Here is a 13,296-nt window from a genome sequence, read left to right as displayed (position 1 = left end):
CTAGTATTTGCACACGGGGTGTCAAATTCTGAAATTGACACGGGTCTCTGCCGGTCAAGTAATATTAAACAATGGATGTAGAAATTAGGCCAGAGCCAAAGTTAGAAATAAGATACTCTGACAAACAAGTGAGCTGCAGAAAGGATTACGTTTTTCAATAGACATACAAATGTAACTGCAGTGTTTTTTCAGTGCAGGAACTGCAGGAGAGCCACAAAATGCAGACTCCAACATTGGATCTTTTGTAGCTGTTGACTTTCATAATAAATACTTTGATATAAGCATCAAATTCTGTTTTTAGGATACACATTTATGAGCTGTATTGCTGTTGCTATCAGGGTTTAGAAAAGTTTCACCAAAAGCCACAGTGTTGATGCCAGAGGTCATATGCAACTTGAGATAACTGTGAACTACCTGCCACCACTGCTGCCTTCACACCACTCCCCCTAACCCATTCGTGACGCTGGACTCACATTTACTGTGACATTCTGGTCAGTTGATCAAATCTTATTACACTTCATACCCTTCCAAACAAGTGAAGTTCAAATGACTTTTTGAAAAGGAAAGGAAGTTAGTCATGAAGTGGGTACATTTATTTATTTATCTAATTAGCATCAAGTGCAATGGTTTAAAACGCTTGATAAGGAACAGATTAAAATTGGTCTTTACAGAAACAACATGAGAAAAGAAACATTACAGTTTCTAGATTTTGAATTTCACAGTTCTCAGGTCAAAGGATTAAGTACAGTGCAACGTTTCAAGGATAGTGTCATAACATAGGTAGAATTTTGGTCAAAGTTACAATCAAAATATCACCATGAGACACAAGTGGTCTCCCCCCAAAAAAGTGTCGGCTGGAAACATTTCTGGTTTGCAATGGTTATCAAAAAGTCGCTGATCATTTCCTACCAACTATGCGTCTTAAATTGCATTATAGAAAAACTTTTAAGTGAAAGTGGATGACAGTAAAATGTGTCAGTGTGTATGCTGCAGGAATTCAGTCTTTTCAAATCCCCTCACTCTGGATGTGAGTTTTGCTTTTTTTGCGCTTTACCTTACCATTGGACGGAGGGACACCCAATGACTCTAGGCGGAAGGGTCGAGGCAGCATGGAGTCTGAGCTGAGGGGTGGGCTCACAGTAGAAATGCTCATTGTTGCCAGGTGGGCTGCACCGTTACCCAGGGGAGAAGAGTGAGTAACTACAGAAGAAGACGGAGTAAGGAAATAACACATGTAAATTGGTTTGGCATTATGACTCCTGCAGTTCTATAAACGTGTTTGGGGGCAGAAAGGAATCTCTCTAATGTGTTTTCGTTTAACGTAAAGCTTTTCTAAAATCTTTCATATAATTGGTGACATTGGCACCTCCTCAAAGAAATTATATTTCCAAATGTAACGACTGTTTAATCAGTGGTTGGTGAAGAAGTCCTGCAGATCCTGGTCTTACCATGTCCCTTGGTAGCATCGCCTCCAATCAGTTGGCTGGCTCTCTTTGACTTAAAATAGCTGCTTGCGATGTTTTCACTGTCACTTCGGTTCAGCATTTCCTTATACCTGTCCTCGTCTGTCTGCTAAAAACACACAGGGGCAATGCTGTGTAAGCATGTGTGTGGATGGGTGAAAGATAATGTTTGAAACATGAACACACCATGAATGAATCTCCACTATCAGCTGCTGAGCCTCTGCCACTTGAAAGTTTTGGATGCACTGCTGTGAGAGAGAAATAAAGCAAGAAAATAATTAAGATAGTTCAGAGTTAGTTGATTAAATTTGAGTTTGATTTTTAAACAGCACTTCCCTCCTCACATAACACACCTGAGGGCAGTGTTGTTTTCTGCAGAATCACATCCGGCAGCCTCCAAGTGGTGCTGTCTTCGTCCCACACAGCTTCTTTCTTCAGACGGTCCAGGTTGCTGTAGTTGCAGTCACGCCGCACCAGGGGAACCATACGGTCCAGCAGGCTGTTCAGCAGTTGGCCCTCCCTCTCCAGCCGGCGGATTGTTGCCAGATATTCGTTTCTCTCCACCTCAAACTCTGCCTGCAGGTCACGGATCTCCAGTTTTGCTGCTTTCAGCTGTTATTGCAGATTCATCCTGTCAGGTGGTTTTCATTTTGAAGCACAAATCATAAAAGTGTATTCTTTTTAACATCAATGTGGCTTTATGGTTGAAGGCCAGAGCACACAACTGTAAACCTGCAATTTTGGTTCAACACTACCTATCAACAGCCTCAGAAAATGTTTTGTAGTCTGTAAAATACTGAACACCCAGAAAGCAGCTGCATATGCAGCTTTATATTGACGACGTGATGTGCAAAACAGCGATTGTTATCGGGACAATTCCGGAAATCCAGGACAAGACGACTTTCCCATTTTCTAGTCAATTTTCTCTGAGGGATACAAATAGAAGAAAATGCAAATCAGTGTGAGAATTTTGGAGAAGTTTGTCCTGATTTCCTGCAATGTGGTTGCTTGATGATGCAGCATTAAGCAGGTTCTTGTGGAACCTGCTTAATGCTTAATGATAAAGAAAATACATAATTATTCCTGCGCTAAACCTTTTAGAGCCTGTCACATTCATCCTATAGTGGATATGACCCACCTTGCTCTGAACCTTGACCAGAATTTGGTTTTTGGCATGAGCTTCTTCCTGTATGGAGTTGTAAACAGTCAACAGCACATTTTCACTCTCCTCTGTGTCCTCTGACAGAGCACGGATGAGTTGGACTTTCCTCTGATCAGCAAGGTTCTTCCTCTGCCGATGCCGCTGCTGTAACTCTTTGTTCCTGGCCTGCTCCCCTCCAACCACCTGCTGTTCCAGCTGCTGCAGCCTGCAGATCATCAGCAATGACGCATGGAAAGGGAGAAAGCAGAACAGTAAGGTACTGGATGTTGTTTCTTTGCCTGTTTTATAAAGCCAAACTGTAAAATGTGTCTGAAAGTTTGTCATAGAAGTCACAAACCTTTCCAGAGCATGTTTCTGGTCCAGAGCCCCTGCTGTGGTGTTGTGCGTGTTTCCACCTGGACATTTTTGGGCATCATCAGGTACATCGGGCTGGCTCACAAACACAAGGAAATTAGCCAGTAGGTTTCTAATAATGCATTGATTATTTCATGGCAGATATCATTTCAGGCCGTTGCATTTTTACTGCATTTTTATGGATGATTAATGGCAATGACGGTCAAATTGGTCAGTACCCTTTTCACTGAGGTTTCCCCTGCTGAACTATAGGACACTGGATCAATTTGAAGTGCTTCTTCAGTGACTTGTTTCACAGAGCTTGAGTTCTCTGATGTCAACAAAACAATTTAGAGCAGTGTCAGTGAACAGGGTGTGGACAGAAGAGCTTTTGAGACACAAAGGAGACAAAACTACAAAAATATTCAATATTTGTTCAGGTTTTGTCAGGACTGATAATGAATGAATGCTATTTTGGATAGGGTGAGCACAGAAACTGATTGTGTAAACTATTTACGTGGTGCTTTGTTGTGTGATGATTTTCTATCATTCTTTGGGCCAGAGCGCCCCCTGCTGCCTTGGGACTTCTCCAGATTAGACACCTTGGATTCAAAAGAGGAACGCAGAGCTGCAATGTCTTCCTGGAGCTTTGCCTTGGATTCCTGCTCTGCATTGTACTCAGCTTGCAACTTGGCCAGCCTCTCCTCGTACACCTGTTGACAGCAGAACACAGATAAATCACTGGACCTTTGTACAATACATGCAGAGAAGTGAAGTGATATATGGGTGTGGGAACAGTTCGTGGTTGCCTCTTTAATCTTCTCCTTCTCTGCCTCTGTGGTGCTTGACTGTGGCCTATAGGCAAGATCAGGGGGCACTTCAGACAACTGACCAGCCAGCAGAGCTGCATTACAAAAAGCAAAAGCTTTTTTACCAAGACATCGGATCCAAATAAAACATTTCTCAACATGTATATTTAAATGCTTTTCAAAAGACCTAAAAAAAAAAAAAAATTGTTTGCAATAATTGTTACTTATTTACTTGAAATGCTAGCAGTGCCGAGCTGGCCTGACAAGAGGGCCCGCAATTTCTTGATCTCTTCTTGATACTCTCTGAGCAGAGCGTCCTTGGGGTCCTCATTGATACATGGTCTGTTCTGGATGCTCTTAGCTCGGTTGGCGTAGCGCAGCGTGCTCAGAGTTTCTTCGTAGTTGTTGTCTGCAGGTGAGAGGCAGGCAATCATCAAGGTACGAGTGTTTCCTCCCAAAGAGTCCTGCAGCAGCCTGGTCAGCTTGGAGTCCCGGTAGGGGATGTATTTTGAGCGTCCATCCACCAGGGCAGAGATGACATTGCCCAAGGCTGAGAGGGAAAGGTTGATCTTGGTGGCCTCACGTAGGCGTTCACCAGTAGCACCAGTCTTAGACTGACGCTCACTTCCTGCCAGGTCAACGAGGTTGAGTTTACCTGCCCGTAAATGGTCCTGGCCGGCTGCATCTGAGAAAGTGGGGCGAGAATAAAGGAATCCCATTTGCATCTGTATTTTCTATGAAGAGAAATTACTGTTAAATAAAATAGGTGTCTGAAATGTTCATTGAAGTTCAGGATCCATTACCTCTTGATAGTCATCATGCAAACATTAAAGTAAAGTACAGCGTTTTATACAAGTACTTATTTATATGTTTTGCTTTTATCAGATTAGAATTGCCATCGCTCTGTAAACCAGTTGTTTGTGATTAGTTTTCTTATTCATTGTACACCTGATTTTTTTTTTACCCAACATTTAAACCACAGAAGGAGAAATGTATCCCAGAAAAGACAGAGACGGTAAAACAGCAATGTCTCATGCTGTTTGACTTCATAAACATGTTTAGTAGCTGGTTACATTTCTAATAGATATATTGTTTGTTTGTATTTGTATTATCCTGCAAGTTTTGTTTAAATGATTTTTGTTAACAAGCATTTTAAGAAATATACATTTAGTGGCTACATCAAAAAGAATAATGTCATCCTATAAAAAATCTCCAGTGGTAAACAGCTTGATATCAGTGGTGGAATGATTTTTTAATGTTATCTGTGAGCAGCTGCTTATCATAATATTACCCCATGCCTCTAAAAACTTGGATTTTTGCAAACAATAATATCCTTATCACCCATTAAACAGATTAGTGCGTGATTCACTGTGTGGTATTATTATAATTGTGTGTGCGTGTTCACCAGTGTTGCAGATCTCCAAATGGATGGTGAAGATGGAGTGGGAGCGGGAGGAGTCTTTGTTCATCAGCGTGTAGCCCACTGCTCGATTCCTCCAGCCTTGCTCAATGATTCTCTCACACTCGCCCACATTATGCACAGTGTGCATGGAGAGGTCTCGCACATACACTCCATGCTCCGGGTGCTCTTTCAGCTAGGCATTCATAAAACAGGCAAACCTGTCAACCTGTTCAAACACCTTCACCTTCAATGAGCTATGTAGGCCACTTCTATTCTCTGAAACCACCATAGTTGTTTAACAGGATTTGCACAAATCATAAGCACTGCCAGAATTGGGTTAGGGTTTTTGAGAAACAGGTTACATAAGCTTCTCAAATCTTATCACGATTTGTTTATTGATACTTAAGACAAACCTCCATTTTCTGTTTGGTGTCGTTTCCCAAAAGGTCTCTGATTTCTTCATTGTAAATCTCCAAATAGGAGGCCCTCACCAGGAATTTTGTATTTTCTGCACACTATCTTGCAAATAAACAGATGCAAACAAAATTATTCCCTCCACGCCCGCAAATCTCTGACAAAACCAGTCGTCAGACTAAGACAACAAAAAGGTTTGAGCTCTTCAAACTTCAAATTCATAAAATGGACAAGTGGCACAGATGACATCAATATCCCTGCCTACCTGAATGCTTTCAAAGACGTGTTCAAACGCCCGTGGAATGACTCCCCTCTGGGCTGCAGGCTCAGACACCCCCTGCATCGTGAAAGACTTACCACTTCCAGTTTGTCCATAGGCAAAAATTGTGCCATTGTAACCCTCTGTGACCCCCTGTTAGAAAAAAAAAACAAAAAAAACAAAGAGCATCAGTGGTCTGTTTGCTGTCAGTGACATGTAAAAGGTCAGCTGGGTTTGCTGTTGAAGTTGCAGAGAGTTTAGCAGGAGCAATAAGACATAGGCAGTGTCCAGTGACATGCAATCCCTGAATCTGATAAAAAATAAATAAAAGCAGAACAAATACACTTTGCAGGAGTTCACCTCCACCAAAGCGTAGGCGGTCTCATTGTACATCTGCTCGGTGGTTTGATCGATGAAGTAGGTCCCGTCGAAGGTGAAGTGTTTGGGCGGTTCGTCCGCCGCGCCGGGCCGATGTATGGAGCACTGGCAGCGGTGCGGGTCCATGGACAGCACCGTGTCCGAGCCGAGGGCCTTCTCCCTGTCATTCAGGGGCCGACACCTGACCACCACCTTCACGGCCTCTGACACCATGACCCAGGGGCTCAGTCCGCAGCAGGTGACACAACAAAAACAACAACAACAACAAGCTAAGATCTTCACCTCCGCTTCTTCAACTAACGGAGCTAACGGAGCGGCAGCAGGTTAAAAACGTAACCGTCGGAAATAGGTAGAGATTTCAGTGTAAAAAAAAAAACCAAAACAAAACAAAACAACCAACCATTTAAATAAAGATAAAAGGAGGCAGAAATGTTTCCTCATACAACACTGACCGGTCCCGTCTGAACAGCTCCTCCGTCTGCGGCGTTTTCGCGGTTGCCTAGCAACTGTGGACATTAAAGTGACCAGAGAGCGGCGGCCATCTTTGTGAGGTCAAACTCAGAGGCAGTCAGAATAAAACTAAATATTAGAATAAAAACACAAAATATCTTTATTTTTCTGCCGTTTTAGAGCATTTCTATTACTATATAACTTTTCTATTATGAGTATTTTTTTTAATTTATTTTTAAAGCTTTGTTTTCATTTTTCCAGCACTGAAGGAAGAAATGTTAAACTCGCCTATATAAAACTATTCAACCAATAATTACACAGCGAGCAGGAAGCTCACAACAGGTAACAGGATTTAACATATTTAAATTTTACCAATCAGCAGAAAATATCTTTTACCAATAGTGACTTGATAGATAGAGGACCTTTTCTTTTAATTTTTTCCAGCAGACTTAATGATTAATGCACCAATTTATTTTTAGGAATAATATTAATTAGTTGAAGCTCCAGTTTTTGAGGTTGTTTGAGGTGTTCAGATGTATATCTTTTTACACAGTTGAATTAGAAAACCTCTCCAAACACTGTCAATACATACTGAACATTAAAGGTTTATTGACAGAATTTATAGCAGAACTGTTACATTTAACTACAGTAGTTTTAATTGGCTGTACCCAAATAAAACTACTGTAGTGGAAACCAAGTATATATCAGATTAGAAATCCATTGTGAACATATTTAGGATGTATGTGCAGTAACCACTGGAAGATTATTCACCAACACAAAAGACCCTTGTCATTTAATCCCAAACAAAAGTTAAATAAAAGTGAATCATTTATTGGTTTGGGCAAGATCAATCGTTTTGTGACCCCCAGACAAGAAAACAATATCATAGATTATCTTGTGATAGTAAACGATGCAGAGAAGGCCTAATATCAGATCATATTGGTTTCTATTATTCCACTGAAATATTGGCCTAGCATCAGTGCACAAGGCTCATTGAACTGCATAGATCGTCAATTAAAATTATGAGGAAAACAAAGATAACTATTGGTTATAGTGACTGTTAGCAAACATTAATAAAAACGCACTTAGATTCCTTAAGTCATAAGATAAAGAAAATAACTTGTATCACTGCCATGCTTTATCATGCCAGGGCGCTCGTGTAATATGACTTACATATCCCCACTTCTAGTGTCTAAACACAGAAAGAATAAGATTATAAGATTAGAGTTCAATCAAACATTCAAATTTTGATCTGATCAAGCATATTTGGAGAACACATTCACAACACAAGAAAAAGAAACCCTCCCCCCAACAAAAAAAAAAAAAAAAAAACTGTTTCAAGTGCAACAATCTGGGTGCTGAATTCCACTCCAGACTTGAGGTTATTAATCTCCATCCATAAAAACCCTAATAAACTCTGATGCCATACCGGCACATATAAAAATTATTTTAAAAATATACTGCAAGACATAAAAGCTGAAAGCATAAAATATTATATCCTTGACAAACAAGTACCCTCTCATGAAATGTCATGTATATACAGATTGAGTGCCAACACTGTTAATAAGTGCATTGTTTAAGGTTAGTGATGCTTCCCACAACACCAAAAGTGATCAAAGTAAGACATGATTTACATGCAAAAGAGGGGAGAGAAAAAAAAAAAAAAAAAAAGGCATCACTTATTTTGGATCCTTGGAGGTCGGCGTTCAGGTCACCAGTGTCCAGGGTTTAAACCAATCCCTTTCTGGAGGTACTTTTAATTTTGGCTTTGTCCAGGCTCTTGTGTAGCTTTAGAGAATGCCGTTTGCTGGTAATTTCCTCCCACTCGTAGCAGTGGTTTACCCGGGCACAGCTCAGCAGGCAGGGCAGTTCATTCTGGGTCTCTGTGTAGTATTCAATTAGTTCTGCTATGGAACTGAAACGAGACTTGCAGTTCTACCACAGAGACGAAACACAGAAACACAAAATGCATTTATGATTAAATGCTACCATGCGAGTTTCACCACTGTTGCCTTTATGATGCCATCTTATATAACCTTTCATGAGTTACCTCCAGCTGGAATTTCTCTTTCCGAGGGTTTTCTATGAGGTGGGTCGTCAGGCCAGAGGGGAAGCGAATGATGAGGGAGCCACATTTGGGTTTTTTAGGATGTGGGCACAAGAGGTACGACCCCAAAACATCATCTGCCAGCAGGGAATAGCTGCTGTCACTGAAACGGAAAAGATGCATTCAGGAGAAACCGTTTTTTTGTATCCATTGTCACAGCAACATATGTTCAACGCTCGAGAATACTCACGTTGCAATACCGGCCCAACACCACACTGCTTGAGCCAGCGCTTCTTCTGTTTCGGCCAGACTCGGTGCCCGGGATCTCCTCACAGGAGTCTTGTCTTCCACTTTTTCTGTTTCATATACAGGAGAAAACCTCCGTGAATTTGAATTTGTTTAATTTCCAGAGTTTCAAATGTGGAATAATTCTGCACCAGACACATTTGTGTGGGTAGCAACAGCCAATGCAATCCCAACAAAAGTTGTGTTCCAATGGGTTTAATTTAAGATTCAAATAAACCGTGAAGAGCCAATAAAATGGTATGACAATCCATTTGAGATGAGCTTATTATCCCTCACCTTTATGAAGTAGTAAAAAAAGATATAAATAAAAATCACAAACTACCTCTGGCACCACAACAGTGAGTAACTGCCCACCACCGAACACTGAAGGGTTTGCTTTACCTAATCAACTCTCTGACTCTTGATAGCGCTCTGTGAACACTTGGCCCACCTTGTGATGCATTCAGGCGCTCCTGAACGCCCCGCTGCTTGAGCGGTGTAAACGTGAAGGAGCGGTAAGCCCCAGAGCGCAGCACTTTGGTGCGTATGGCTTTCTTGCGAACCAGGGAAGGGGAGGAGGTGGGGAAGACTTCATCTTGGCTGCTTTGGGGGTCGTCAGAAGATGTCCGAATTGTCTGTGGGTGAGAGACAAGAACGTGCTGTCTGACTAAAACCAGTTTAATTGTGGACACTTATTTTTGTCAGTCAGTTGCTGATTGGACCTCTTGTTGACTTATTGATGACCACCTGATGCAGATAATCTTTAAATAGCCTGTTTTTGTTTGTACAAAAAAAATCCCACAAACCCCCAGATATTCACTTGTTGGGGAAGAAAGCATAAATCTTTTTAGAGAAGCTGAAATATTCAAATATGTTTCCCTTTAACTATTTCTGTTTTTAAAAGTTACAACCAAATTCATTTAAAATAGCTGCTTATTTTTTTCTGTTAATTTATTGTATAATCAACTATTTCACATATAACTGTCATTATGAACCGAACCAAAAGGGAAATCTTGCAGTGCCAGTACGATTGCATGGCTGAAGGGTCCCGACCTTTGTGCCTGGTAACAGCCCCTGGAAAGGAGCTCTTCTGAAGGAGACCAGCGCACTGACGCTGAGAGGGAAACCGTGGTTGAGTAGTGACGGCGTCCGACGAGGCGTCGAGCCCCCAGAGACCTCCTGAGCCTCCTCTGGGTGTTTCTCCAAGTAAGACAGCTGGAAACAGCGACAGAGCAGCAGGTTCAGGAACTGGGCCTGCAGGACAGGAACATCACACGGAAAGCTGTTCAGAGCTACCTGATAGACTGCAATCTAATACAAAAATAAATAAATAAAGGTAAATACAATTACCCCTTCAATAAACTTGCCAAAAACACATACGTGCAAAGAGAAAATCCTTTAATCACTGTTTTGACACCACAAATGGATCCTTCTAATAAGCTTTAACCTCACTTTCTAATCACTCTAAATATATCTGCCACAACATGAATGAATCCTTTCAGGATTATGTCCTGGTGTGGAGTTATTTGTGCACCAACCGGTGCTGTTGGTTTTAAGATTATGAATTTAAAATGGCTCACTTTGGCTTAGACGTGTTTGGATTTAGGTGGGAGTGCAGCTTTGCTTTGGGAATCCAGAAAGGATTTCAATCTCAGCTCATCTTATAATGACAGTGCTGAGGATGCTTTGCCGGATGAGGCATGAAGCCCCATTAACACTGGTTTGTCTTTGTCAGTTTGCTGTTCAGGTTAAAGTTGTGTGGAGCTAAGTGACTGAAAACCATTTCGAGGTGAAGATAAAATTTGGTGTTATAATAATTGTTGTGTTGTGAGCGTGGGCCAAAGTTTGAAGCGTTTTGTACAGAGCTCACGCTAAAACCTGATGGATGGATTTTATTTCATATTTAATGAGCATTATTATTTATAACGGTGTGCAAAACTTTACTGGATGCGTTTTTCTTTACCAAAGGTTGGCAAGAACATGTTGTATAATATGATGTAGTGCATGTTGATGTAACTTTGACATTTATATCAAATCAAACTGGATGTTGCTTACCGCTCTGGCATGCCGAGCTTGAAAGACGTGGCAGTACAGCTGGGCGTCTGAGCTGCCCGGGTTGTGGGAGACGAAGGCGAACTGGGCATCGACAGGCCGGGCGGTGGACAGAGACACTCTGCGGAGGGCATGAGCCATCAGGAGGGTCTGCAACAGGAAGAAAAGGGCCCCGACGCCTGAAACCTCAAACTGCATACTGTGCGAATGATGTTTACAGTAGAGACAAAGCTCCACCCTCACCGTCTCATCCTCGTTGTACATCTTCACACCTTTGATGGAGAATTTGATGGATACAGGCCGCCTTCTCTTACACGTCTGTTTGATGACAGCCAATGCGTTAATTCCTGCATGGTGAGCTCTGACTGATAATATCAGCAGTCCTCGGTCACATCTGGACTTACTCTCAGGAGCTTCAGCTGAGTGTGCAGTTCCTCTATCTGGTCATCCAGACAGTGGTCATCCACAGGAAATGAGCCCACATACTTCACAACAAAGACAAGTTAAAAAAAACAACAACATAGACAGAGAGGGGTTTTTAAAAGGCCCATTCATCATTAATAGGATTACCTCTGCTGATCGGGTCACGGTACCATCTGCTCTGACCGGTGCTTCGCCCATGCTGCCTGTTTTTCTCTGTGAAAACACAAGTACGGTGAACCAAACACTTCATGAAAAAGTCAACCAATCCCCACAATGAATACAGCTCAGTGTTTTAGCATGTGTGTTCCTGTGTTTCAGTATTTTAGTGTTTCAGCATTTCAATATTTCTGTGTTCTTGTGTTTCAGTATTTGTGTGTTCCTGTGTTTCAGTATTTGTGTGTTCCTGTGTTTCAGTATTTGTGTGTTCCTGTGTTTCAGTATTTGTGTGTTCGTGTGTTTCAGTATTTGTGTGTTCGTGTGTTTCAGTATTTGTGTGTTCGTGTGTTTCAGTATTTGTGTGTTCGTGTGTTTCAGTATTTGTGTGTTCGTGTGTTTCAGTATTTGTGTGTTCTTGTGTTTTGTGTGTTCCTGTGTTTCAGTATTTGTGTGTTCCTGTGTTTCAGTATTTGTGTGTTCCTGTGTTTCAGTATTTGTGTGTTCTTGTGTTTTGTGTGTTCCTGTGTTTCAGTATTTGTGTGTTCCTGTGTTTCAGTATTTGTGTGTTCCTGTGTTTCAGTATTTGTGTGTTCGTGTGTTTCAGCATTTGTGTGTTTCTGTCCTGGACCGCAGCGGGACTCCAGCATGTGCGCGCTCTGCGCAGCTTGTTTCAGCTTTTAGATCCGAAGTTTGCGCGAAACCCGTAAAAGCGTCGAAGTGTCGGTCGGTGTTTGTGGTGTTTTAAGAGCCTGTCGGTGGAAAAACAGCGAACAGACGCCGAACAAAAACGTCGCCGAACGGCGGCCTGGATAAGAAGTGTGAACCGTTTCCGTCTCAAACCAAAGTCCCGTGAAAAAGGCTCCAAAACTAAACTTTGGAAACACAAACTCACATTTCAGCCTCAGCGACCTCCAACACCTCCAACTCCTCCAACACCTCCAACACCTCCGCCTCCTCCGGCCGGAGCAGCTCACACTCACCTTTCCCTTCACCTGCCGCCTCCAGGTGAGCTGATCCGGAGGAAGAGGAGGAGGAAGATCTCCACGCGTCTCCCTCTGCCGTGTAAGAGGAGCAGAACAAGCTGGATCGCTTCCCTCCCTCTGCTGCTCCCTCTTTTCCAGACATTCCTCTTCATTGCGCAACTCATCCTGCTGACATCACTCACTGTGGTGCAACCTTTGTGATGAAAATACACCTCACAATCTCAAGTAGGCCATGTAGACAACACAGCACACACACAACTCCGGGTGGATCTCCCTCACAGCACAAAGCCCTGACCTCTGCCCCTCATCTGGGCTCACCTGTTCTCATACAATTTTTAAACTGTCATATCATCTCGGCAGTGTGTGACACCAACAGGTGTAACTGGAAAAGATGTGGGATTACAAACTGGAGCTAAAGTGTGCCGGCAGGTTTACAAAAACAAAACAAAACAAGGAGAGCGGATGAATAAACTGTAGAGGGAGCAGTGAAAAGTCAAATTCTGGAAGTGCTTTGAGGGAAAGACTCTTTAGCTCCTGCAAAGTGGGCTTTGAATCACATCCAGCTCACTCAGGGAGACTGGAGAACGTCTTTTCTACAGATAAACGCGCTGCAGCGTTTTAGGCCCTCCGCTTCCTCTTTGTGACTGCAGGTTGGTGAGTTAAGAGTTAGTCTTGCGTCT

General features: G+C 42.3%; 2 protein-coding genes across 3 annotated transcripts; both read right to left on the bottom strand.

Annotated features, from left to right (window-relative positions):
- Positions 1-1,006: 1,006 nt before the first annotated feature.
- On the bottom strand, positions 1,007-6,433 carry kif17 (kinesin family member 17). The gene is made up of 13 exons (XM_029502757.1): positions 6,203-6,433; positions 5,849-5,995; positions 5,583-5,684; positions 5,173-5,362; positions 4,000-4,452; positions 3,768-3,862; positions 3,476-3,671; positions 2,963-3,020; positions 2,602-2,830; positions 1,808-2,075; positions 1,650-1,708; positions 1,449-1,572; positions 1,007-1,200 (listed from the first exon to the last, which is right to left on the bottom strand). Exons 1-13 carry the CDS (start codon positions 6,431-6,433, stop codon positions 1,007-1,009), a joined length of 2,346 nt encoding a protein of 781 aa, XP_029358617.1.
- A 1,042-nt stretch (positions 6,434-7,475) lies between these two features.
- On the bottom strand, positions 7,476-12,737 carry sh2d5 (SH2 domain containing 5). 2 transcript variants are annotated; one of them, XM_029503256.1, is made up of 10 exons: positions 12,614-12,737; positions 11,625-11,690; positions 11,459-11,539; positions 11,298-11,372; positions 11,058-11,204; positions 10,056-10,256; positions 9,454-9,637; positions 8,968-9,073; positions 8,721-8,880; positions 7,476-8,605 (listed from the first exon to the last, which is right to left on the bottom strand). In XM_029503256.1, the coding sequence occupies exons 2-10, from the start codon at positions 11,673-11,675 to the stop codon at positions 8,399-8,401; spliced, it is 1,212 nt and encodes a 403-aa protein (XP_029359116.1). In that variant the 5' UTR covers positions 11,676-11,690; positions 12,614-12,737; the 3' UTR covers positions 7,476-8,398. The 2 variants fall into 2 exon arrangements, with proteins under 2 accessions (XP_029359116.1, XP_029359117.1); XM_029503257.1 differs by having other exon boundaries at positions 12,526-12,621.
- Positions 12,738-13,296: the final 559 nt, after the last annotated feature.

This window comes from Echeneis naucrates, chromosome 5, assembly GCF_900963305.1.
Source record: "Echeneis naucrates chromosome 5, fEcheNa1.1, whole genome shotgun sequence".
Lineage (NCBI taxonomy): Eukaryota > Metazoa > Chordata > Actinopteri > Carangiformes > Echeneidae > Echeneis > Echeneis naucrates.
The sequence above is the reverse complement of the archived record's forward strand: the minus strand, read 5'-3'. Positions and strand labels throughout refer to the sequence as shown.

Excerpts from the sequence above, each read along its gene's own strand:
- kif17 (XM_029502757.1), bottom strand. The coding sequence starts at position 6,433 with ATGGTGTCAGAGGCCGTGAAGGTGGTGGTCAGGTGTCGGCCCCTGAAT. Across the intron at positions 3,863-3,999 it reads CGGCACTGCTAGCATTTCAA|CTCTGCTGGCTGGTCAGTTG; the intron begins GTAAATAAGTAA and ends TTTGTAATGCAG. Across the intron at positions 3,672-3,767 it reads AGAAGGAGAAGATTAAAGAG|GTGTACGAGGAGAGGCTGGC; the intron begins GCAACCACGAAC and ends TGCTGTCAACAG.
- sh2d5 (XM_029503256.1), bottom strand. The coding sequence starts at position 11,675 with ATGGGCGAAGCACCGGTCAGAGCAGATGGTACCGTGACCCGATCAGCA. Across the intron at positions 10,257-11,057 it reads AAGCTCGGCATGCCAGAGCG|GCCCAGTTCCTGAACCTGCT; the intron begins GTAAGCAACATC and ends CCTGTCCTGCAG. Across the intron at positions 8,606-8,720 it reads AAGAGAAATTCCAGCTGGAG|AACTGCAAGTCTCGTTTCAG; the intron begins GTAACTCATGAA and ends TCTCTGTGGTAG.